Source organism: Papaver somniferum, unplaced genomic scaffold (assembly GCF_003573695.1).
Source record: "Papaver somniferum cultivar HN1 unplaced genomic scaffold, ASM357369v1 unplaced-scaffold_107, whole genome shotgun sequence".
Classification (NCBI taxonomy): Eukaryota; Viridiplantae; Streptophyta; class Magnoliopsida; order Ranunculales; family Papaveraceae; genus Papaver; species Papaver somniferum.
The window spans coordinates 240,496-264,502 of record NW_020619603.1 but is presented as its reverse complement, the minus strand read 5'-3'; the positions used below and the strand labels follow the sequence as shown (position 1 = coordinate 264,502).

The 24,007-nt window shown below is 35.9% G+C and overlaps 2 protein-coding genes and 1 long non-coding RNA gene across 10 annotated transcripts; 2 read left to right on the top strand and 1 right to left on the bottom strand.

Moving 5' to 3' along the window:
• Positions 1-5,453: 5,453 nt before the first annotated feature.
• LOC113328195 lies at positions 5,454-9,505 on the top strand. Of its 4 annotated transcripts, none has more exons than XR_003349297.1 (4): positions 5,454-5,910; positions 7,085-7,343; positions 8,421-8,732; positions 8,993-9,505. It is a non-coding gene; the product is annotated as an uncharacterized LOC113328195 (long non-coding RNA). The 4 variants fall into 4 exon arrangements; XR_003349296.1 differs by having other exon boundaries at positions 8,274-8,732; XR_003349295.1 differs by having other exon boundaries at positions 7,597-8,732.
• Positions 9,506-12,485: 2,980 nt separating this feature from the next.
• On the bottom strand, positions 12,486-13,271 carry LOC113328296. Its single transcript, XM_026575414.1, has one exon. The coding sequence runs from the start codon at positions 13,269-13,271 to the stop codon at positions 12,486-12,488; it is 786 nt and encodes a 261-aa protein (XP_026431199.1).
• A 5,984-nt stretch (positions 13,272-19,255) lies between these two features.
• LOC113328439 (DNA-directed RNA polymerases II, IV and V subunit 12-like) lies at positions 19,256-23,385 on the top strand. Of its 5 annotated transcripts, none has more exons than XM_026575556.1 (6): positions 19,263-19,399; positions 20,203-20,216; positions 20,356-20,392; positions 21,729-21,800; positions 21,927-22,019; positions 23,135-23,385. In XM_026575556.1, the coding sequence occupies exons 4-6, from the start codon at positions 21,758-21,760 to the stop codon at positions 23,155-23,157; spliced, it is 159 nt and encodes a 52-aa protein (XP_026431341.1). In that variant the 5' UTR covers positions 19,263-19,399; positions 20,203-20,216; positions 20,356-20,392; positions 21,729-21,757; the 3' UTR covers positions 23,158-23,385. The 5 variants fall into 5 exon arrangements, with proteins under 5 accessions (XP_026431342.1, XP_026431340.1, XP_026431338.1 ...); XM_026575554.1 differs by having other exon boundaries at positions 19,264-19,399; positions 20,356-20,401; positions 23,135-23,383; XM_026575555.1 differs by lacking the exon at positions 20,203-20,216 and having other exon boundaries at positions 19,259-19,399.
• The last annotated feature ends 622 nt before the right edge of the window (positions 23,386-24,007 follow it).

Below are 24,007 nucleotides of genomic sequence, written 5' to 3'. Positions count from 1 at the left end.
TCACGACTGTTTCGTATCCTTAAAATATTTCATTATGCAAAATGTTTGATTTATCTTTTTCAGGTTTTTGGATTCTTAGAGTTCAAGAAGCTAGACGATCGGAAATGACTTGCTGGTTTTTAGTTTCCACCTGAATACTTTCTCAATATTTCATCTTTTTTGTGTGGTTTTACACCCAATGGATAAAATGGATGAATGTTAAATTTCTAAGTTTGATTATAAATTTCAATTTAATTTGAAGTTGCATTTGAATTTTAGTTAAATTTGAGGTTGCATTTGAATTTCAGTTTGAATGTAGTTTGACTTGACTGTTTGACTTAAATACCAGTAAGATTAATTCAGATTCAGACATTCAAACATTTCAGCTGATCTGAATCTGAATTTTTTTTTTATATTATAATTCAAATCTACGACAAGTATCGCGGGTCAACATCTAGTTACTGTAAGAAACGGTCTCTGTTCAGAGACCCACGCAATAAGGTTCGTGCAATTAAAAAACTCTTTATAAACGACCCATTCAGAGAACCCTAGAATAGGTCGTTTAACTCGTATATATGACGTGTCCTGGCGGTCGCGGAATTGCTGTTTTCCACTAGTGTGATCTTCTTCTGCTAACGGAATCTGATTATAGCCCTTGTACCCATCTAACATCGTGACTCTATCATTTCCAGACGCAAACTCCACCATTTGGGGTATGTCGGGTAGAGGAAAGCTATCTTTCGGGCACGCTTTATTTAGATCTGTAAAATCTATACATATCCTAATTCCATTGTTCTTTTTAGGTACCACCACCATATTTGCTATCCATTCTGGATCTTTTGCTTCTCTTATAATTCCTGCATCTAGCATCTTTTGTAACTTTTCTTCAATTTTAGGATGATAATCAGTTGCAATTTTCCTTATCCTTTTCTTGAATGGTTTGGCATTCTTCTTAATGTCTAATTTATGACATGCGACAGATGGATTTATTCCTGGAATTTCATCCATACTCCATGCGAAAATATCACCATATGATCGCAGAATGTTTATTGTTTTTTCTTCTTCTTTACCCATTTTGGTTCTGATTCTTAATATTTTTGGTTCTTCTTCAGTTCTTATATTGATTTTTTTTGTTGGTTCTACTGCGGTAAAGTTCGCCTTTGGTTCGCCCATAGGTGTTGGTTCCTTAGTTTCTTTAATTCGTTCACCTTCCTCAGTTAGTTCTTCACCTGGTATTCCTTTTCCTTCTTTTGCTCTTATCATGTATATCCGGAACTTCTCTTCTTTTCTTTGTTCTTTCGCTTTTATCCATCTATCCTTTCGTTTCTTCGCTCGTCCTTCATAATTTCGCACATTTATTTGATTGCAAGTATTCGCAGCCTTAACATCTCCTTTGATTTCACATATACTGCTTGGAATTGGAAATCTGATACATTGATGTAATGTTGACGCGACTGCCTTTAATACATGTACTCATGGTCGTCCCAACAACATGTTGTATGGTGACTCAATGTCAAGCACACATAGTGATATCTTAGTTTCGATCTCCCCTAGTAATATTCGCATCACGATTTCTCCCTTTGGCTTTGTAATTGCTTTATTGAATCCATGAATATTATATGATGCTGGTGTCATTTCTTCATCTTTGTATCCCATTGCTTTAAATGTGCGATAAAATAATATATCAACTGCACTTCCTGTATCTATCAATGTCTTATCAATCGCCCATCCTTCAAATGTTTTCTGTTGTGGAATAACGTTTTCTCGCTCGACTGTGACCGTGATTACCAACGGATCTGTTCGTTGTAAGTCTTCTTTTGGAATTTTATCTGCCGTAAAGGATATCTTCACCTTTTCCCAATCCTGTAATGGTAATTCTACCTTCATCGTTTCAATTTTCTTTCCTTCATGATTTCTTTTATGAATTTTCCCGGTTATTGTCGCTTGGAAATCTGCTTTAGAAATTGATACCTTAGTTATGTTATGACACTGTATATCTTTGCCTCTTTCTTGAACTGGTGTGATTCTTGCTTTCTTCATTAATCTTTTATGATTCTTCCTTAATTTCTCTTTGAATTTCAAATCTATTACCAGGATTTATCAATCCAGAGTTGTTTCTAGCGCCAAAAATGTAGTTGTAAGAAATCTTACAACTACACTCCAATTTACCTAATTGTTTCTCTATGTAATCATTATGCGAAATTATCTCATTGGTTGAATATATTCAAATTATTTACAAGGTTGATGGAAACTTACAATAACACTTTTGTAGACTAAACTCACTTTCTTTCTCTTACGATCTCTCTTACAAGACTTATATATGTTCTAACCCTCTACAAGACAACTACTCTCTCCTTTATATAGGGGTTTACATAGTGGATGACAGCTAAGAATTCCTTTATTTTCGGGATCTCTGTGCGACATATTCGCTCATATACAATCGCTCATCTTCGCATATCTTACATCTTCGCATAACTCCTCACACTTTACTCGTGACTTTGCTGATATCACCTGATGTGACGTCTCAATTTGTTGTGTGCGATATTCCTCTGGTATGTTGTATTCTTCACTTCGTGTGATTATTAATATGTGCGATATTTAACTCCTACAGTTTTCTTTCATTGTAATACAACTCTTACCACAAACTCTGAATGAATGTTCCGCTTCGCACTCGTCTTGTTCCAGATCAAATACACATACATTAGTGATATAAGTAATAATAGTCACTGATTTCGGCTTATTCTCCACAAGGACTGCTGCGATCTTTTTACAAAACAATGATACTCAGCGCTTAAAGAAATTCAGAACCTGGCCGCAGAGTGGACGTTATTGCTGATGAACATAGGTATAAAGAGAGTTTGGATCACAACATTGGTGGAAGACATCCTCCGCAAGTAGATCTTCAAAGTCGATTTGGAACAATCTCCATGATGATAGATATTTGTTAGGCGGTTCAACATGATCAGGCGGAGATGAAACATCAAGATGGTCCAGAATGAAAACTTTTCTCTAACTTGTACCTCAATGAAAACTTTAGTACTCGTAGAAGGATGTGCAACCTTTCTATCGTACAAAAACCGAATAGGAACCTTTCGAACTATACAGGGATAAAGTCCCGAGAAAGGCATCTTAACTTGAATTCAGATGAACAAATGTGAGTTAACTCTTTTTAAGCTGACAGTAAAGAAAAACTAAAATTCTTGGAAGTAACTGATAAAACTAAACAAAAGCTAAGAGGAAGAAAAGGGGAGAACAAAGCTGATTTAGATGGAAGAGAAAAAGGAATCAACCAGCATATATTGATAGGCATATATTTATAGTTTAGGATCGGGATCTTGTAACAAAGGGTTTGATAAATCCATTTACGTATACCGTTGTAACAAATCCCCTATACCGTTGGATAAAGATAATCTGATGGTCTAATAAGATTTGCTTATATTTCCTTTCTTTTCTAGGTCTTTCTTTTTCTTCTTGGCTTGCTCCTTCTCCTCATTCATTCTTAAGATTATACTGTACACGATTAAGGATCCATATGGTCATCACTTCAACTTCCTTGTAAAAAGGTAAATAATAATTACTGCATAATAATCTATGAAAATCTACATCGTGGTAGTGCATTGTGTATATGGCAAAGAAGCAAACATAAGTGGCTAAGTGGCAAATATACCACTTACGCATACACGATGGAGACTCCATCTCTCGGGGGTCTCAATATCGCTCGATGGTCATTATTGCGCTTATGGTAAGTGTTTCTATGTATCAGTGATATGATCATCGCTCAGTTATTTATCATCCAACAGTCAGGAATTCCCACACCTATAAATACTCAACTTCGAATTCATTTCAGCTCACACCAGAAGTTTCAAATCTCTCTCGAATTTCTCAAACTCATACATCTTCCATCATTTTCATAATATGTCAGAAAATGAACAATGTTGAGTTCATAGAAAATCAACATGCTGCCGAAAATCAAAGAGTTGTTAACCGAGCCAGTATGCAAAATCAAATAAGAAGGCGGAGTCCAAAATTTACTACTAGGGAAGATGAATGTATTTGTAGGAATTATGTTTTCTTTACTCAATGTCGTATCATTGGTGGTGCGCTCCAAGCCAAGCCATTCTGAGAAAACATATTTGTGAAATTTCAAGAAGAGATAATGAACCTCTACAATCACGATTTGAGCACGTTGAGTGATTTCTTCAATAAATATACGTCGCTTTGGTAACACAAGCTAGTCGAAACATGAGGAATGGTAAAACTATGATGGACCTTGAACAAAGGTGTCGAACAGAATAGCTCCATATCAAACGAAAACATTCCAATTTTGAAGTTGTTAAGAGATCTTAAGAGTGTTGCCCAAATATAATCCAATTTTTATGTTTTGATTTCTTAGTTGTCAACTTAATCCTAAATTAATGCAAGTTTTAATATATTTCTTACTTTATTTGTTAAAATTTAAATATAAGCATAAATGTAAGCCTAATTAAAATGTAAGTCTGAATTAAGAATAATATAATCTTAATTTTGAAGAATATTTTTTGAATTCATTTAACAAGCTTAATTTCAGCAATGCGAGTCAAAATTTCTAACTCACAACAAATGCCCTTTTTTGATATAAACTTCGAATTAATCATTAATAATCATTTTTATAAGATATACAACTAGACAATAATAATTTAAAGTAAGGACTTTAATAACAAAAAATCTCATACAATCTTTTCATCTTGTTTACCTTCTTTAATTCACATAACTTCCAATCAATGCTACCATGAAAGGAGCTTCCTTTATTTTTGCGACTAGTACTCTTCTTTGCCTTCAAGCCTTGAACTATTCCTTGTCTTCTTCTCTGTGGGTTTGAGTTGGCTAATATCAAAAACTTGAAGACTTATTTTTTTTTACCTATTTCTTTATAAGTATCGCATATGTTTTTAACTACTGCTTCAAGTACTACAATAGAATAATCAAGCTGCGTTGCCGAGTCATTCTGGGTTTGAAATTCTTCCATTTGAGAAATTTTAGAGATCGAGAAAGAGAGAAATACATAATAAATTTTAGTAAAAAATTTTGGCGTAAATTTGTAGTTTGACCTATTTATAGGCGACAAAGTACTAGCCATTGGCTAAAGACATTTCATCGATCGATATTGTTTTAATATCCAGCGATGGAGTCTTTGTCACTGGCGCTATTGCCAATATCGCTCGATGAAGACACCATCGGTCAATTATTTCCCCATAATACTGCAGTTGGTTTGCCATGCCACAAGGTATGGCAAATGGCATTTTTTTGTTTTGCCATATGCATACGAATAGGCCCATTGTATCCGGTTATTCTTGGCAAGTGCTTCTACGCTGTCTGTGCTCCGGTTGAGAAAGAGATAGGGTTTACAGTAATTTTACGATCTTAGAATGGCATTCTTGGAAATTTCACTGATAAAAACTACTTACCCCTCTTCAAATCTGAAATCCAGCAGAAAGTGAGTAGCGAAACCCTAGTCAGTCTCCGTCCGTCTTCAATTTCAGATTTCAATAATTTCAGATCCAATTTCGTGTGTAAAGAATTTAAATCTTTTATTTTTATGTGTGTCGAATTTTCGAGCTCGATCCTTTTTCAGTTTGCCCTAAATTTCAATTCCTATATCTCATATTTGTTGTTCCCCCAAATCAGAAACCAAATTGATTCTCAATTTCACCACCTCAAATTATCAAAACCCTAAGTAATAATTAGTACGAAGGTAGCGATGGGTTCTTCAAGATGGACCCGGCATGATGATATTTCCTTTCAAAACTAAGTACCGCCATACAAGAACAATAGATATCAAAGAAAACCTCAGGGATACTTTCTTTGGATCTTTAACCACCAGTTTCAGAAGAGGAACATTATGAAGATCCTTGGAGAGTCGTAATGCTCCTTAATCGTAATACTAGCAAACAGGTTTGTTCTTCTTCTTATCCTTAGTTTTCTTCCATGTTTTGTTTTTATAATTTTGTTAAACGGCAATGATTGATTTGGTTCCGTTCCTTGTTGGACTGTTTTAATCTTGAGTTCTTCTAGCTGTAAAATGTCGATTCGGTGTTTTTGTTCCTAGATTTTATTTTGTTTTCGTTAACAAGTTGTATGCTTTTAGTACGCTTTTAGTGCTTCTCGTAGTATTCCTAGTAGGTCTATTATCCATGATTTATACCGTTTTGTCTTGATTTTGATACTAGAGAAATTGTTTCATTTCTAAAACCCAGATTCTCTGAATGTCAATTCATAGTGATCTCAATTTGTATTTCCCCATTATATTGGATTCCTCCAATGTTATGTAATGTGTGAATTCGTTCATTTCTGGGCTTTTTTTACCTTGAGCATTAGGTGGGAACATGATCATTGTCATAACTACGTTTAAGTAGGGAACATGGGTTATATGCAGTTAAATAGGCTTGCTGTTCACCGTGTTATACTAGTTAAAGATTCGTGCCACTGTCAGTTGCTAAAGCATGTCCACTTTGAAGGTTCTGCTTCATACGTTTGGTAGTAAATAATGATGATCATGCCTATGATGTGAAGTTACCATGGAAAATCATTAGCAACTTTTGTCACCTTGGAAATGACACCGAACACCTAGTCTATAAGTTCCCATGTGCACATCTGAATTTGGTAGGATATAGGAAATGGTGCTTCTAAGTAATTTGGTACAATTATGTGCATCGACTTAGGTTCCGCACCATCCATCCCACAAAAAGTACCAGTTCTAGCGTGGTAAAGCCTTTGTTTTCCGACATTTATGTATATATTTCTTCTCTTTTTATAGCTTATGTAGTCCAACAGGGTGAAGCTCATTTCGAAAAGCGAATGAAAAACACCATCAGATATAAGTTGGTAGCAGGGTGCGAAGTTATTTTCCCCTGGCACCATCACCTTAAGGATAATTTGTTTTATCATCTTTAATCTTTGCCATCTGCACTTACCCTAAAGCTGAAGACCCCATGAACACTGACGTGTTTATCTGTGTTGTTCCAACAATGGCAGAAAGTTTAGTCAATGAAGTAGTTATCATTTTATCTTTGTTAGTTGTATTTGATAACAATCAATGAAGTAACTATTAAAACTTGACCATCTGCAGGCAACCAAGTTTATATCTCATTTCAAACTTGGTGAAGAGTGTTGAGACATAAGTTAAAGAGTCCGAGACAGAAGTTTTCGGCTGAGAATCCTGCAATTTGTGATACATCAAATCTCTGTGCTTGCGATGTTGCGGCAGAAAAGAATCAAGCATATGAGATCACATAAGAAGATGAAAGCTGCAAAATCTGCACCGTCGAATAGTAGTAAGTATGCCATGGGCATCACTGTTATGTTCTGCCTCGATATAATCGTTCAAGGTAACAACATTTCACCTCTTCCCTGCTTCTTAACTAATTGATAGATATTCATGATTTAGGCTTTATTTGTGTTGTTATCCACCACCACAATACATGATTTAGGCTTTACGGAAATGTTAGAAAGTTAGGACTTCTTAACTAAATTCACTAATAGGAGGGTCTCTCTGCAGATGTATTTAACAGCATTCTTATCCATGATTTTCCTTTTTGTTCTTTGGAGCCACATATTGTGATAGATCTCCTTGTATTTCAGTTTGACATGGTAAATGTGACATGATATGTGAAGAACATAGGCGCAATGTTATAGTAGGAGGAGCTGACAGAGTATCAACTTGCTGTAATTTTGAAAGAGACTTATAAGACCCGGAATATGTGATATTTTTTTACACATTCATGTATGGGTAATGACACCCCTACTTTGGTATTAGCCAAGTCGGTTTGATATTATTGTGGTCGAATTACTACGGATGGCAGTTAGGTGTGTTGGGGCAGAAAAAATGTTTATGTTCTACCTATTCTCACATTTTTGTAGTTTTAGCTCTGGGTTGGCATGTACTAACCTGAAAGAGGTATTCATGTACATGTTTAAAATGGATTGCTGATGGTTATTACAGATTTAGTTGTTCAGAAAATTTTGTTTGTAAATTATACATTTTGGGATATCATTGTGTATCGTTGCATCGTATGAACCGTTTGTTTGCTGTACCAGGATGCGAATACAGTAGTTTAATATATCCAATCAGTGTCTCCCAATTGAATGGTTTCTTGATATTGAACCTTGTCAGACCAAAATGTTAGAATAATCCCGTATGTTCTCAAAATTAGTAGGCAGTAAAAAGAGTGGCTAAGAAATCACAATTTTGGAAAATTTTATTGCAGACTGGAGATGAATGTGTAAATTCTCATCCTCCCAATGTTTGTGATATGTAGGATTGTCATCCAGAGACGATTAACATTTAAGACTCCAAGGCTCTCCTCTGTCAGTGATAGAAATGAGACTGAACCTACCATTTCTTTTGAGGAAAACAATATTTTTTTCTACTCCACATCATGTTTTAATGCATTCTTGTTTCACAGGTCCCATTTGGTTGAAAGAAATAGGTATTCTGCTGATGCATATGCAATATTCTGCAGAGGAAAGTGGATCAAGTAAAACCCGAAGATCATATGCTTAATAAATACTGGGAATATCTTGGTCAAGAGTCTTGAGACATAAGTTAAAGATTCAGATACAGAAAGTATTGACTGAGATTGGTGTAGGACCATCATATCTCTGAGCTTATGATATTGAAGCGTGCAGAAGCGAACGTCCGAGAGCACATAAGAAGATGAAAGATGCAAAAGCTGCATTGTCTAAAGTTATGCTCTGTCTCGTTATAATCATTCAAGGTAAAAACATTTCACCTGCTTCTTAACTAGTAGATAGATACACATGATTTAGGCTTTACATGTGGTGTTATATACCAGTACAGCACATTTAGGCTTTAGGGAAATGTTAGAAAGTTAGGACTGTGTACTGACCAATTTATGTGATACTAAATTCACCAGTAGGAGGGCCTTTCTGTTGATGTATAAATAGCATTCCTATCCATGATTTTCCTTTTTGTTCTTTGGAGACACATTTTGTGACAGATTCCCTTGCGTTTCAGTTTGACATGGTAAATGAAGAACATAGGCGTGATGTGATAAATTTATACTTTTAATTAGTAGGAGGAGCTGGAATTTGGAAGAAGACGGATAAGGCCCAGAATATGTGACATGCTTCTGTAGATGCATGTATAGGGACATTTATGACGAAATCCCTAAATTTGCGTTGGCCAAGTCGGTTTGATATTGTTGTGGTCGAACTACTACAGATGACAGTTAGGTGTGTTGGAGGAGGAAGAAAGTGTCTGTTCTATCTATTCTCTTAGATTACATAACATGCATACAAGAGCATTTTGTATTTTTAGTTTGTTCATGTTTAAAATGGGTCGCTGATGGTTTCAAATCAGTTGTTCAGAGTATCTTGTTTGCTGTGTTACAAGGACACTCCAAAAAATATTGTGCTGTGTCGACACGCGAGGACACGGACACTTGTACTACAGAGACACCGGCATGTGTACCTTTATCTTACCGAAACAATATATATATATATCTGAAGGCCATAGTGTGTTTTACCATGTTTAGACGTATATGATTGTGAAGCTATAATATTCAAACTTGAACCGTCCAAATCACTAAATGCATCATAAAGTGACTATAAATGTATTTCTTTTTAAATTTCTCCGTCGAAATTGATTATATTAAGCAAAAACACCACAAAGTTACACTAAAGGGCTACCCTAACACCACAGGACAACCACGTAAAGCCACCCTTCTAACTGATAGTGGAAAAAGAGACGAGAAAAATCTGTTTATTAGACTGAGAACCGGACTCAAGACTCACCAAAAATGGAGGTCTGGATATATAGTCTCACCTCACTCTAGCTAGCCAATCCAGCACCTTAGAGCATCTCCAATAGAGGGTGAAGTCTTTTATTTTTCATGACCCGTAAGATTTTACACCCCCAATTACCATAAATCCATCTCCAATAGTAGATTCTACAAAATATGAGGGGTGTGAAAATAAATAAGAAAGTCTTATAGAAAGTCTCATTTAGACCTTGAAAATAACCTCCATGTCATCAATTTTTTTAATTATTATTTCCATATAAATCTATTCTTAACGAATAGGAAAACAGAAATCACTTGATAAGACTCTCACTATTGGAAATGGTTGGTGAACAAAACATTGTTATTTTTCTCACATATATAAAACTCCATAAATAAAAACTCCATATAGAATTTTTAGCACCCACTGTTGGAGATGCTCAAATCTAAAATTTGATGTGTAATTTTGTCTTTTGGATAATCAACGAGCTTTGGAAACTCATCTTATCTTACTAATCTTACTAATACTATTGAAGAGCAATGATTCTTTTCGTCCCACTTTTAAAACCCACTGTCAAACCCACCGGTGATTTGGAGGTGCGATTCAGTTATCTTCTCATTATCACGGAAGGATGAATTGGGAAGTTAGATTTGCAAGAAAAAGTGCTTGAAACCTCTTCTTTCTCGGTTTCATTCTTCTAGATTGAAATCTCTTCTTTATTCTCGATTTTTATCTTCATCAATTCCCAACAGTAACGTGAATTGGTTGAATTCATTGTTTCACAAATCATACCCGCAATTTTGAGAATTGGGGTGAACTGATTACTTCTTCCATTACGGAAAGGTTAGAATCTCAATTTGTGGTTTGGGCTTCCCGTTTCTGTTAGGGTTCCAAAGCTTTTCTCCCCACTTCAAAGGCTTCACGATGCTCATAGTCTTCTGCTAAACTGGTTAGTAAATTAGTTTCCGTTTCAATTCAATTTGTCTTCCTTAACAAGTTAGCAGTTCATGTTTGATTCCCTAATCAAATTAATTAATTAATTTCCTTTCAAGTGTTTGTAAAAATGTCAACCACCTGTAAAAAGACCAACTTTTTTCTATATGGGTTTCTCCCAGTACTCAGGATCTCTCCCCATCGCCCATGTGTTTGTAAGGATCATTGTTTTAGATTTTAAGTTGTACATGTTCATCTTACTTTTTTCGGTACTTGGTTGACGAATCAGTATATATATATATATACTTCTGTTCACGTGACATAAAATATACATCCCTTGAAAGATGTACGTACTTACTCAATGAAGTAAAAGAACATTTATAATTGAAAAATTATTACTAAATGAAAATTTTAAGTTTATTTTGTGATTACTTTTGCACAGTAAACATGAATTGACCGTGTGTTGACTTTGATCGTCAATTACAGTACGAAGATAACAATATCATGAAACACATCGCACATGCGTGCTATACTAGTTAGAATAAAATAATCTACTTCTTTCTCTTCGCGAGGGAGAGAGGACAAGACTTTAATCCCACCGGTGGGAATGTTAATAGAATCCTCAGAAGCCATTGGGAGGCTAATTGAGGCATATTAGCAGAATAAAAGTGAGGTTTGAGCCTGACCTGCCCTGGTTGTGTACGGAGTCCTTGTTAGACATGAGTTCAAAAGTTTTGTATAAAAACATATCAGACTGATAATGAGCTAGGTCTCATCGACACTCAAGCTACTAAGGAATGTCGAGTTGCTGGTGCAGCTGCAACTAAAATATTCAAAACGCATCAGACTGTCAAGCTAAAATATTCAAACTCATACCCGAATCAGTAATCTTTTCTCCTTGTTGAACTCAAATTCTAAATTTGTATCACCGAACGACTCTTCAAGCTTGGTGGCCGTGGTACTTACTGGGCCAGTTGGGCGCAAGAGGGGAGCTCAATATGAACAAGTAGAGGCAACTCAACCTCCCTGGTATCTTAGCATTTCCCGTATAAGTTCTATTTTACCAGACCCAACATATCTTCCACACACAACACCATCTCTGACAAAAATGTTGGAGCTTTAACGATTTTCGTATCTTTCAAGAATTGCATACAGCTAACATTTTCATCTCCATCCATTCTCGCGAAAACTACGGTATCCCCCATTAGTCGTGATAACCCAACGTCAAGAACAATTAACTTCTTATCTATTCTATGTTCTTCAACCAGATTGAATGTAAATGAACTACACCTGAATGATTGTTTCTGTAGTATAATATGTGTCGCATGAGTTCATCCCGACTAATTATACCTTCTTCATGAATTTTCTCCATACTTTTGTAAAAATATAGTCCATGATAATTGAGAGTTAGAGTTTTGGAAATTGTGTTGAAGAGAATGAACTGATTTATGCAGCTTCAAATATTCGGTGAGGGATGGAAGCTTAGAAATATATAGCCACGAGAGAGATGAAAACTATCTAAGATAGATAGATTTATAAAAGATACACAAAATCATGTAAAAGTATAAGGAAAAAAAAGGATATTCAATGTTTGGTATCCAACAAATGACCAACACATTGTTTTGGTACCCAACATTTTAAATATTAAGGGTTGGTACCTAAATCAAACGTTTGACCGTTTAACTTACATTTGACCGATTTTTAATTTATTTATTTTAAGTTTTTAATAAAATGATGTTCTTTTTTTTTTTTTTGAAAGTAAGATAGATTACCAAAGAAAGCATTAATCCCTTGATTCAGTCCCATTTGGAATCAATAGTATTGGTTGTTCCTCTGGTGGCTGAATCTGCAGAATTAACAACATCAGAAAACGCTATAATAGAGTTTTGATCATTACAGACAGACTGTGCTTTGACAGAGTCATAAGCAATTGAAAGAATTAGAAATAAAGGTGCAGAAAGTAACCAACAGACAGAATTGTTTTCTTTTCTAGCTTTCTTTGCTAATAAGTCAGCTACTTTGTTGGCTCTCATGTCCACATGTGTAAAACCCAAAAAAGAGATAAGTTTTGCTGCTTCAGATTTAACTTCTTCTAGAATAGCAATGCTTTGCCATTGAACTGAAATTGTATGCCCTTGCAGATAATTGATGGTTGCTTGATTGTCTCCCTCTATGACCAGATTTTGCATATTGTGTTGAATGGCCCATTTGGTAGTGTGCAGCAGAGCTAGAGCTTCTGCTTCTTCAGCTGTTGATGCTCTGAAGACTCCCATTGCTGCTCCTTTACCTGTTCCTAGATGATTGCGAAGAATACAACCAAAACCTGAATTAGTGTCTTTTGAAATCCAAGAAGCATCACAGTTCAATTTCAAGCTATTTCTAGTAGGAAATTTCCAAATAGGTTGTAAAGTTGTTTTTGTCTTGTTTTGAATGCTATCACTAGTTAAGTTTTGTGGATGCCAATAAGCAAAGTGTCTTGAAATGTCTGTAACAAGTTGTTCAGGTGTTCTTTCTTGTTTCTCAAAGACCCTCAGACATCTTTCCTTCCAAATGAACCAGCATTTAGTTGCTGCTAATGCCATGGATATAGAGTTAATGTCTCCTATTAACCATTCCTTGTATTTGTCTAAAAATGAAATATTATGGGTGTTAGAAAGTACTCCCTGATTTGCCATTGGTGCAAGATTCCAGATTGCTTTAGCATAAGAACACTCAAAAAATAAATGATAAGTAGATTCAATGGCTTGTTTACAAAAAATGCACTCCGTTTCGACATCCAGAATTGAGCCTAGTTTCTCCCTAGTTGGTAAAGTGTTTTGAAAACATTTCCATGTAAAGAGTTTTATTCTTTGTGAAGTATCCATCCTCCACAGACCCTGCCAAAAATTTTTGGTTTCAGTAGAAACTGATCCCAAAGGGTTAAGTAATTTAGCATAAAGAGATTTAACTGAAAATTATCCATTTCTGGTTAGCATCCATCTTAGTGTATCTTTCTTTAGTCTTCCATTGTTGGAAACATAAAGTCTGATGCTCAGGATTTCATTTACTAAAGAGTTGTCAAAGAAAGAGCGTAACAAAGATTCATTCCACATTTTTTGTGTCTTGATTGATCAAATCTGACACAAGCGTTATGTTTGAAAATCTGGTCATTGAATTAGCCAGAGGTTGATCCTTAGAAGGGATCCATTTATGATCCCAGAAATTGATGGAACATTTCCATATCCATGAAGCAGAAGATTTCTTTTTTGAATGTAAAGCGCCTGTTTTATTAAAGCACTTTCCTTTCAAAAAATTTGCCCACAAGTCATCAGGCTTGCTAACTAACCTCCGAGCTATCCTACTGATCATGGCTTGGTTAACTTTATTAGCTTCTTTGAAACCCAATCCTCCCTGATTAATTGGGTTACAAAGGAAGTCAAAAGCTTTTATGTAAATTCCTTTAGAGCTAGTATTTTTACCCCACCAAAAATCTCTTTGGATGTCATTTATTCGTTTTGTAATTTTTTTTTGGTGTAGGATCAGAATCTCGCAACGACAATATTTCAGCGAAATTATCAACAACACAATACAATAGCGTCGCAGAACAATTTCAGGAAGAATATAATAAATGACGTCACCTAAGATCACGAGAAAGATGTGATAGTCCTGCGAAAATTAAAGAGCTTGCGAAATTAATATTTGTAAGGTTGCGAGAATGTCGCAAATCATACCCGAAAATAAAGGATAGATTAACTTCTTATCTATTCTATGTTCCTCAACCAGATTGAATGTAAATGAACTACACCTGAATGATTGTTTCTGTAGTATAATATGTGTCGCATGAGTTCATCCCGACTAATTATACCTTCTTCATGAATTTTCTCCATACTTTTGTAAAAATATAGTCCATGATAATTGAGAGTTAGAGTTTTGGAAATTGTGTTGAAGAGAATGAACTGATTTATGCAGCTTCAAATATTCGGTGAGGGATGGAAGCTTAGAAATATATAGCCACGAGAGAGATGAAAACTATCGTAAGATAGATAGATTTATAAAAGATACAGAAAATCATGTAAAAGTATAAGGGAAAAAAAAGGATATTCAATGTTTGGTACTCAGCAAATGACCAACACATTGTTTTGGTACCCAACATTTTAAATATTAAGGGTTGGTACCTAAATCAAACGTTTGACCGTTTAACTTACATTTGACCGATTTTTAATTTATTTATTTTAAGTTTTTAATAAAATGATATGTTAAGTTGCCACTTTACCCCTAATGAAAACTATAGTTTTCAGTCCCTCTGCTTCCACAATCTATGGCAGTGATTCAATACCATTCATTCTCATTCTTTATTTCAGCCTCCATTCGCTGCTGCCTCACACCATCAATCCATACCAATAATTATAACAATCATCCACCATAACCCATCAATTTTACCCATTTCATCACATAAATTCCTGCAAATTCTTCAAGGCATCTCCCCACTTCAAACAAAAAGCAAACAACAACGACAACAGATCTGTCACTAACTCACCAAACCCATTTCACTGGATTTCCACTAAATCTTTTGTTATTAACCATGGAAAACATACACAAATTCATTCATGATTCAAGACAAAAAAAAATCACATTCACGGAATCAATAGAACCCAGCTCGTTCCTTTCTCATTAAACCCTTCATAGATTCGAACCAATTCACAGCCAACTTCCAATTCGAGTCAAACCCAAATTTCCTTGTTTACCACCATATCTAAATCGATCCCTCATTCTTCAAAACTCCACCATCTTCACTTTCCCTGTAGGTGTTGAAACACCAACACCAGAATCCATTTCTGATCCCAAATCTCTGTCTCAAATTCACACCGGAAAGGATAATTGAAAATAGAGGTTAGGGATTTGGTTTAGATTCATACCCATCTACAAAAAATGGGTAAAAATAAATGAGCTTCACCTGAATAAGGTTTGGTTTTGTGGAAGGACCGCGTCAGAAATCTAAGCAACAAATTTCATATTAGTCGTCGTCTCTCCTCTCCAATGGCTGTTGCAGAATGAGGAAGACGGGAGGAAGAAGATAAAAAAAATTCTTTTAAGGGTAAAACCGTGAAATTGAATAATAGTTGAATATAAAGTAGATAAAAATAAAATAAAATTGGTCAAACGTTGACTTTTACGGTCAACGTTGGATTCAGATACCAACCTTTAATATTTGAAATGTTGGGTACCAAAGCAATGTATTAGTCATTTACTGGGTGCCAAATATTAAATATCCCAAAAAAGAACTCTAATAACAAATCAAACTAATAACTATACTTGGTGTTCTTATATAGGCTTCAACGACTCCATATAAAACGGACCTAAGAAGTTAGAAAAAGAAATCCTACATTAAGAAACCAACTAAAATTGAGGTTTTGCCCAAAGGACAACCGTGTGCGGTGCAGGTCTATTTTTGATCATTCCAGAGTGTCTCTGCTGTTCTTCCTTATTGGTAGTCATGCATGTAGAGTAATGTGGATTGGGGTTTATTGCCAGCTGCCTCATCAATCCCACACCTTCCTTTGCCAACACATGTTAGTGCACTGATATTGTTTGGTGCTTGAGGGAGGCAGATATTTCAAATGGAAACTTGTACTTGATTTGAGTATATCCGTAACTAGAGTTGTCAATTTCTAAACCGGCCCGCGGGTTGGACCTAGCTTGGCTTGTTTCAACCAGGCTCGGGTTGGCCCGTTATCTAAACAAGCCGGGTTAGGGTTGTCATATCTAGCCCTAGTAAAAACAAGCCGGGTTGGGGTCTACCCGCGGGTTACCCGCCAACCCGTCGATTTCCTTTGAGTTACTAATTTAAGAATTTTAAATTACTAATTTAGGAGTTTTAGGATGATTTTAGAGTTTTGTGCTAGAAATCAAAGTTCAAATATTCCTTCAATAATTTAATACAATCCAAATTTCATTTGATTTAGGATTACAGAGTACTGGGTGCTTTCTTAGCGTTTTGCAAAGCATTGACCTACATAAATATACCATTATATATAAAACAACAAGCAAAAGTAATCAACAACCACAAAATCGAAGAGTGCTTATAGTTTTCAGATATGAACCAAGGTGGGATGAGTTCGAATCCCTCTGCCCACTGAGTTTTTTATACGTTTAAGTAATTTTACGTTTTAGCCACCCTATTTCACAAGCCAACCCGCAACCCGTCTAGGGCTAGGGTTGGGGTTTTGGGCTTGTGCATGAACAGTATTAGGGCTAGGGATGACCCTAATGATAGACGCATTTATGTGTCTAATATAGCTCATTTGTATATATTGTTAGTACTCGATATTGTACTTATTTGATTATTTTATGTATTTGTAGGTGTTTTTGGAAAATAATCACTTGCGGCGAATTTGGCTAAAAATGTGGCATTTGGACCTCCGTTGATAACGTACCGGAAGCGCCTCAGAAGTGTACCGGAAGTATCCCAGAAATACCCCGGAGGAACCCCGAAAAAAGTGCGGAAAATGCCCCAGAGGACACTTGCTATACGGATCCTTGATTTTTGGATAAGGGGTAACCTAATTACTAAGGGGTGACCCATTTCCAGGCAGCTGCTAAAGGGACACCAGAACTGGATAGGGGGAGGTCTTCTTCAAATTTCAAATACTGGTTTTGGCGGGAAAGGCCATGCATTTCGCTGTTGATTTTTGATCCGATTGTTGGAGCTGTTTTAGGGAGATTAAACACCGGAAATTGATTGGGTTGGACGTGATATGGATATAAAATTCTAGTATGGATGATTTCATGGGCTTAATTGGGCTAGAATATCCGGGAGAAGCAATCAAAGTTAAAACAGAGAGACGTGTCCTGTTGTGCACTTTCAAAGATTTTTGAGAGATTTCTGGAGGAATTTGACGATGGATTAACATGTACACGGTCTTATTCAAGTCTAGGGAAGAGTTTGGTAGCTATTTTATAGCTAACAACACGTGAAAAAGCTCAACAGAAGGGATTATTCTCTCAACAGCGCAGAGAAGAAAAAGTCGGAATTTATACGAGTTATTTGGGATTTGAGGGCTATATAAGAGTGGTTTCAAGTCATAGAAAAGTTTAGAAACCCTTAGGAGAGAGTTAGGAGGAGTTTAGAGACGAGTAGAGGAAGTTACAGAGAATTGGTGCTGCTGCTGCTGCTGCCATTGAAGAACCTGAAGAACACGAAGAACAGACTCGCAGAGTCCGTCGTTCTTCAGCAGTCTTATTTCAAAACCAACTGTCGTTGTTTTACAGCAGCTAGTGCTACTATCGTTGTTTTTAAGACCCTTCCACTTTGTAACAGTGACGCTGTAACATTTATACAGCGTTGCAAACTTCTTTTTACACCATTTTCATCAATAAAAACACATTATTAAGCCATGAATACATCTTATGATCATTTTTTTGGGATGAGGAGCTAAACCCAATCCAAGGGGTGACAGAGGAAGCCATTCTCACAATAATTATGTGGTAATCTCTATTTTATTAATTTATGCAATATTTTTATATGATTAATTGCATTGATAAAAATGATTTAAATGGTTTTTATTAATCAACTGTGTTTTCCCTTGATAATGCATGCTTAGTTTTAGACTCTTGATGCATTATACTTGTGATTAACATTTGATATTTTGGAAAATCTGCTCTTGGCAATTTTTAGAACCAACCCAATTATTTAAATTGCATAGTAAAAAAATATTAGATCACATAAGTATTGTTGATTGGTGGAATCTTAACCCCTATTTCTCCATAAAATTTTACTTCAGTTTGCTATTTTTCCTAAATTTTATTTAAATCTAGAAATTTTGTTACCTTCACAAGTCTGAAAAGACCCAGTTTTTACTACTACTACAATCACTATTTGAAAAACATCACCTAACCCGTCCATGGCTTGTCAAGCTAGGGTCGGGTTGACCCTAGCTTGCCCCGTTGACAGCTCTATCCGTAACATTAGGCCAAAAAGTGTTGCAAATCAAGAAAGAAGTGTTGGAAAAAAGTTAACAGTGATAGTTGATAGTTCTCTCACCTAACAAGTGCTCGCAGTCCAACTATCAGCGAGATTGAAACGCTGAACCGTTCGGCGCTCAAAAAGTGACATAAACGCCGAACCATTCGACGCTCTATATATTTTACTAATTCTTGAGAGAGAATGTGATGGAGAGAAAAGAAAAATAGGGAGAGAGAGGGGGAAAAAAGAGGGAAAACGTGATGGAGGGAGGAAAAAAAGGGAGAGAGAGAGAAAATTGTAGAGAAAGAAGAAAAAGGTGGAGAGAGATAATGATTAATTTTAAAAAAAAAAAAAAATTATGTAGCGCCGAACGATTCGGCGTTTAACGCTGTTTTATTCAGCGTTTCGCTGCTAGATTAGCAATACCATAGGACTTAGGAGGTTGTCCGGACTGACGTGGATGACCAATCTAGCAGCTAGATATGTAGCCCATAGGACTAAGCCTTCGGTTCGGATTTTTGGTTCAAAACCGGATCCAGTAGTTCGAACTTCGAAGAGTTACCAAACCCATCAGGGGTACCTAGGTAATTTCAGGTTGAAATCTTTAACACCTGCTCCTCCTTTATAGTCCTTCTCTTTTTCGTCTTCTGCTTCTTGTCTCTGGTAATCGGAGAAAATTGAGATAACTTGACTGAAATCGTGAACGAGCGAACTCTGTAGAGATTCCATTACTTGGAGTTGTTGATATTGTCTCGCTTTGTAAACGAGGTAAAGAAATTACTCCTTTCTGTTCTTCAATTTATAATCGATTTTGTGGTGAGCGGTTTTTACCTGATCGATATGGATCTTACCAACTTGAGTATTGGTGTTACTATACTTGATACGGTTTGTGATTCAGTATCTAGTTTTGTTAATTTCTGCCGTGATGTGAAGTTGATGTAAAACAGGGAATCTAGGGTTTATCACAACTTGGGGGATTTTATAAAGTTAGATGATCAAACTTCAAATTTGGATGATATTAGAGCTCGGGTTTTCTGTAATTTGTGTCAATTTCTTGATTACTGATCTGATTTGGGGAGATTGTTAAGTAAGGTTTATACGTGTGAATTTTGGCGATTTTCCCCAAATCTGATTCATGAATAATACTTGAATGAGTTTGAAGAATATCCATAGAATTTGTGGCCATAAGTTATAACAACTATATTTGTTTTGAATTGAATTTCTGACTTGTAAAATATTGTTTCAAAAAATATCTCATGAACCATTATGTTCTACTGCAATGAGCCTTATTAGTTGATGAAGTTGAGTTTAGAAATTAAACTACCACCCTTTGGGAACTAGTTAATTGGTCCATAGTTGTTACTCAACTTGAAAGATATGCTGGCCATCTCTTGGTTGGGAAGTGCTTCATTCCTTTAGTTTATGACGATTGGAAATATTTGGTTTACCGGTGTTTTCCTTTGAATGTTGTGGTTGAACTTAAGCCGTTATGTAAACTTTATTCTTACCTTAATTTTGATTGAGCTATAGTAGTATCAATGATATAACATGCTGTGTTTTATTCCTTTTAGGGCTGTTGTTGGCGGTAATGGCGAAGGAGTTAAAAAATGACTTCAATTGGATTTTTCAATTTGCAATTTAGTGTTTAATTTTTGATTTCTAACTTTGTTTTCGTGTGAATCCTTGTATGTGTGTTCCATCTTTGGGATTTTTCACTTCAAAAGAGTTAAAGCCAGAAGTACTTTTCATTCCCATCAGAGAGTAAGTGAGGTACTTTTGCTCAATCTTACTTCGTATACCATGTTGTGTGGTGTTTTATTTTCAATCTTCTCTTACAATGAGAATCTTCGGAAATGAGTATATTTGTGTGTGTTATGGTTCTAGGTTGATAGATATATGATTTTGAGTGTTGGGTTATGTTTATTTGGGGTCTCTTACTATTGGAATCATGTGCAATGAATATGATCTTTGTGTGTGTTTAATTCTTATGCTTCTAGGTCAATAGATCTGAAGTTTTGAGCCGGTGGTTATCACTTGTGAGTTATTTGGAGTATTATTTAGTAAAACCTATGTCAGTGGGTTATCACTTGTGAATAGTTGTGAGTAAATTGAATTCTGTAAGATCTCTATCTCTAGTCTAGAAGCTCCATATTTAGCTTTGTCGAAAAATGTTAGGGAAAAATGAAATGTATGTTATGCTGCTTTCACTTTTGGCTGCAGTTTGTTATAGCTTAAATGTTGGTTTGCTGTTATAAGTATGTCATGCTGGATCTAGGACTTGTCCATTGTGTCAGGTTTGTTGCTCTCTAATCCATATCAGTCATGTTATGTTTGACCTTGGCATCACTTTCATGTTTATGCCTCTTTGGCTGTTTGGCATTGTATCTGTAGCTGTTAAGGAGATGTGTCTGTGTTGTACAAGCATGAACTAATGGATGTTCAGTTACTGCAAATTGTAGTCCATGATATGTGACATGTGTATTACTTGCTTGGTTGTCTATGTATTGTGAATAAAATTGAGATATAAAATCTGGGTTTCGTAAAAATGTTGAGAAGCCTTAGGTTGTCTAGATACATGAATGATTGATCTGTGTAAGACTGCAATTTGATACTTAGTGGAGCAAAGAATTGTTATTTGTGTTCTATATGTTGAGTCTGTTTAACTGCTATTACATCACTAGTTCTGAGCATTATACGTGTCAGAATTCAGTTATCTGAAATGGGTGCTTGATTGCTTGCTTGCTTTAGAAGAAGAGTATTGAAAGTGGGAGGTTTTGTTATCTAAGCCACCGACATATTTGATATCAATTTCCAGTAGTGATACAATTAGGTAAACAATTTGAACCACCTGTCAGCTGTCACCTGTAGTTCCAGCATAGTAATAGTTGTCGTTTACATTTTTTATGATTGACCACTGTTCTTGGAGGCTACCACGAAGGCCCCTTTAAAACCCTAGCAAAATCCTGTGTTTACAAACATTCGGTTCTCTTCTAGAACAGAAAAATCGTCTCATTATAGAACAGAAAATTTGAACTTTTGATCTTTGAAATTTGTTTCTCCTTTTGGACCCTAATTTGAGATTCTTCTTTTTGTTCAGAAACCCTTAATCCTCTGACTTTCTCATCCATGGATTCTCAACCTGCTGAACCAGTCAGTTACATCTGTGGAGGTAATGTTTACAATCTACTCTCGCTTTAATTTTAAATTGTTAGTGAAATCAACTTTAATTTTGTTTCTACTGATAGGGACTCTCTTCGTGAATTTTGTTTCTTAAATACCTAGTTTTTGTTGTTAGATTGTGGGATGGAGAACACACTGAAGCCGGGAGATGTGATTCAGTGTAGGGAATGTGGATATCGCATCCTTTACAAGAAGCGTACCAAACGAAGTAAGTAGCTTCTACTGAACTTTAAACTCTGAATTCGCTTTTGATCTTTGAGTCGTGTTAGTTATGTAACTTCGCAAAACTGGGTGTTAGACTTTGGAATTGCTCAACATATTAGATGATTCTCCAAGTTTCAAATCTAGGGTTTTATTATGGTCAATTTTGGGTTTGGGTGTGGTGAAAACTTTTGGAAATTGGTATCTTGCTGCTTGTTACTTTTAGGACCCTACCTTTAGGACGATGAAAGTTTGTTGCCTCAACCCCTGAGTAACTAGATGCGTGCATAGCAAAAATGGGCAGTTGCTAGACCCTGACTGCATAAACCCACTTGTTACCTTGTTGAAAAATTGTAACTAGTGGCGAGTTTCCTGTTAGACCTGTGTCCTGCAGTAAACATGTGTGTTTTGTAAGTATCAACTGCTTCCGATATGTGTTTCTAAGGGTTCTTACATGTCCTGCAGTAAACCTGATTCTGTAATTTTCACATTTGTCTGTGATTGGTGTCCTATAGCATTTTATATTAGGTTATAAGAAAACTCTCATGTCGATGAACTTATACCACTAAGCAGAAGTCTTAGCATTAGGGTTTGAGGCTGAAGTAGTTGTAGCAACTAAAGCTTAAGAAAATGGAACTTTTGTAAGTGCTGCTGAGCGACTTTGATGTAAATTCTGCTGAGCAACACTTTGTCTCATAGTGTGCAAATTTCCCATGTTAAGACTTCTCATTTGTGGCTGTTTCTTAGGCACGATTATACTTATTGTGTGATGGCTGTTGACTGCCCAGCACATAGTTAGGCGTTGACATATGAATTATAGAAAAGATACCTGGCCCTCACATATGTTATGGTATTTTGCTAACAAAGGGGTCTGCCCAGGTATACCATATGTTATGGTATACCTGGCACGATTGGTGTTTGACCCCCTTTGAGATCGTGATAATATTATGAACATTATGTATGCATTAGTTTGTTAAAAAAGCTATGCTGAACAAGTTGAATTATGATTTCTCCATAGAGACGTTCCTATGTTTTCTGAAAATGTATGTTCGTCCGACAGGGAATGTATTTTGATAGTTTAGTTTTGGTTCAAACCTAAGCTGACGGTTTTGTTTGTTGCAGTTGTGCAGTACGAAGCTCGCTAAATACGAAGGGCAACAAATTACTCACGGATATGAAAGGCTATCTAATGGTGTTAGATGTTAAACTGAAATTGTAGTCTAATGCATTGTTTGGAGAACTGTGCTGTTTGATATTGTTCGTTAAGTAATTCTCTGTAGACTGTAGTACTCTCCTGCTGCACTTCACTTATAATATGACGCTTATTCTATTTTGAACCTAACAGCTAGGTTGATCAGTACCATTGTGCGACTTGTTTCAATGATTCTATAAACCACAGATGCTGGAGTTGAACCTAGACCTTATTGGTAGAATCATAGAACTGACTTCGTTTATCCAAATTGTATCGATTTCGTTTCTCCAAACTGTATGTTCCCATCAGGCTAAAAATATTGCACAAGTTTATTTTGGGGTTGGGCTTAGTTGGTTTCAGGTTCCCATTGTTTGGCCAGCCTCTTTAACAGTTTTTTCTTTTTTTTTGCTGAGAAAGATACTAATTCATTAAAAGAAAAGACTATTACGAACTGCATTTAGAGATACATTCCTCATAACATCTTCTAAGAATAGAGGAGGAGAATCCCAAATGTTACTCAATCTAAACATTCTAGCTCTACTCAATCCCAAATGTCTGCCAACTTATTTTTACAACTCTTAATATAGCCAACCTTACAAGATAACAAACTAGATAGGGAAAGACGACAATCTTCTAAGAGATCAAGACTTCGTCAATCTAGATCACCCTTGTCGCTATTTACATAACCAACCATCTGAAGACAATCGCTAACTAAAAGGACTTTGGACAGATTCAAATCTCTTGCCCAAGAGATCGCCAAAATGAGCGCGGTTGTCTCAGCCCCAACAGCGCTAGAAATCAAT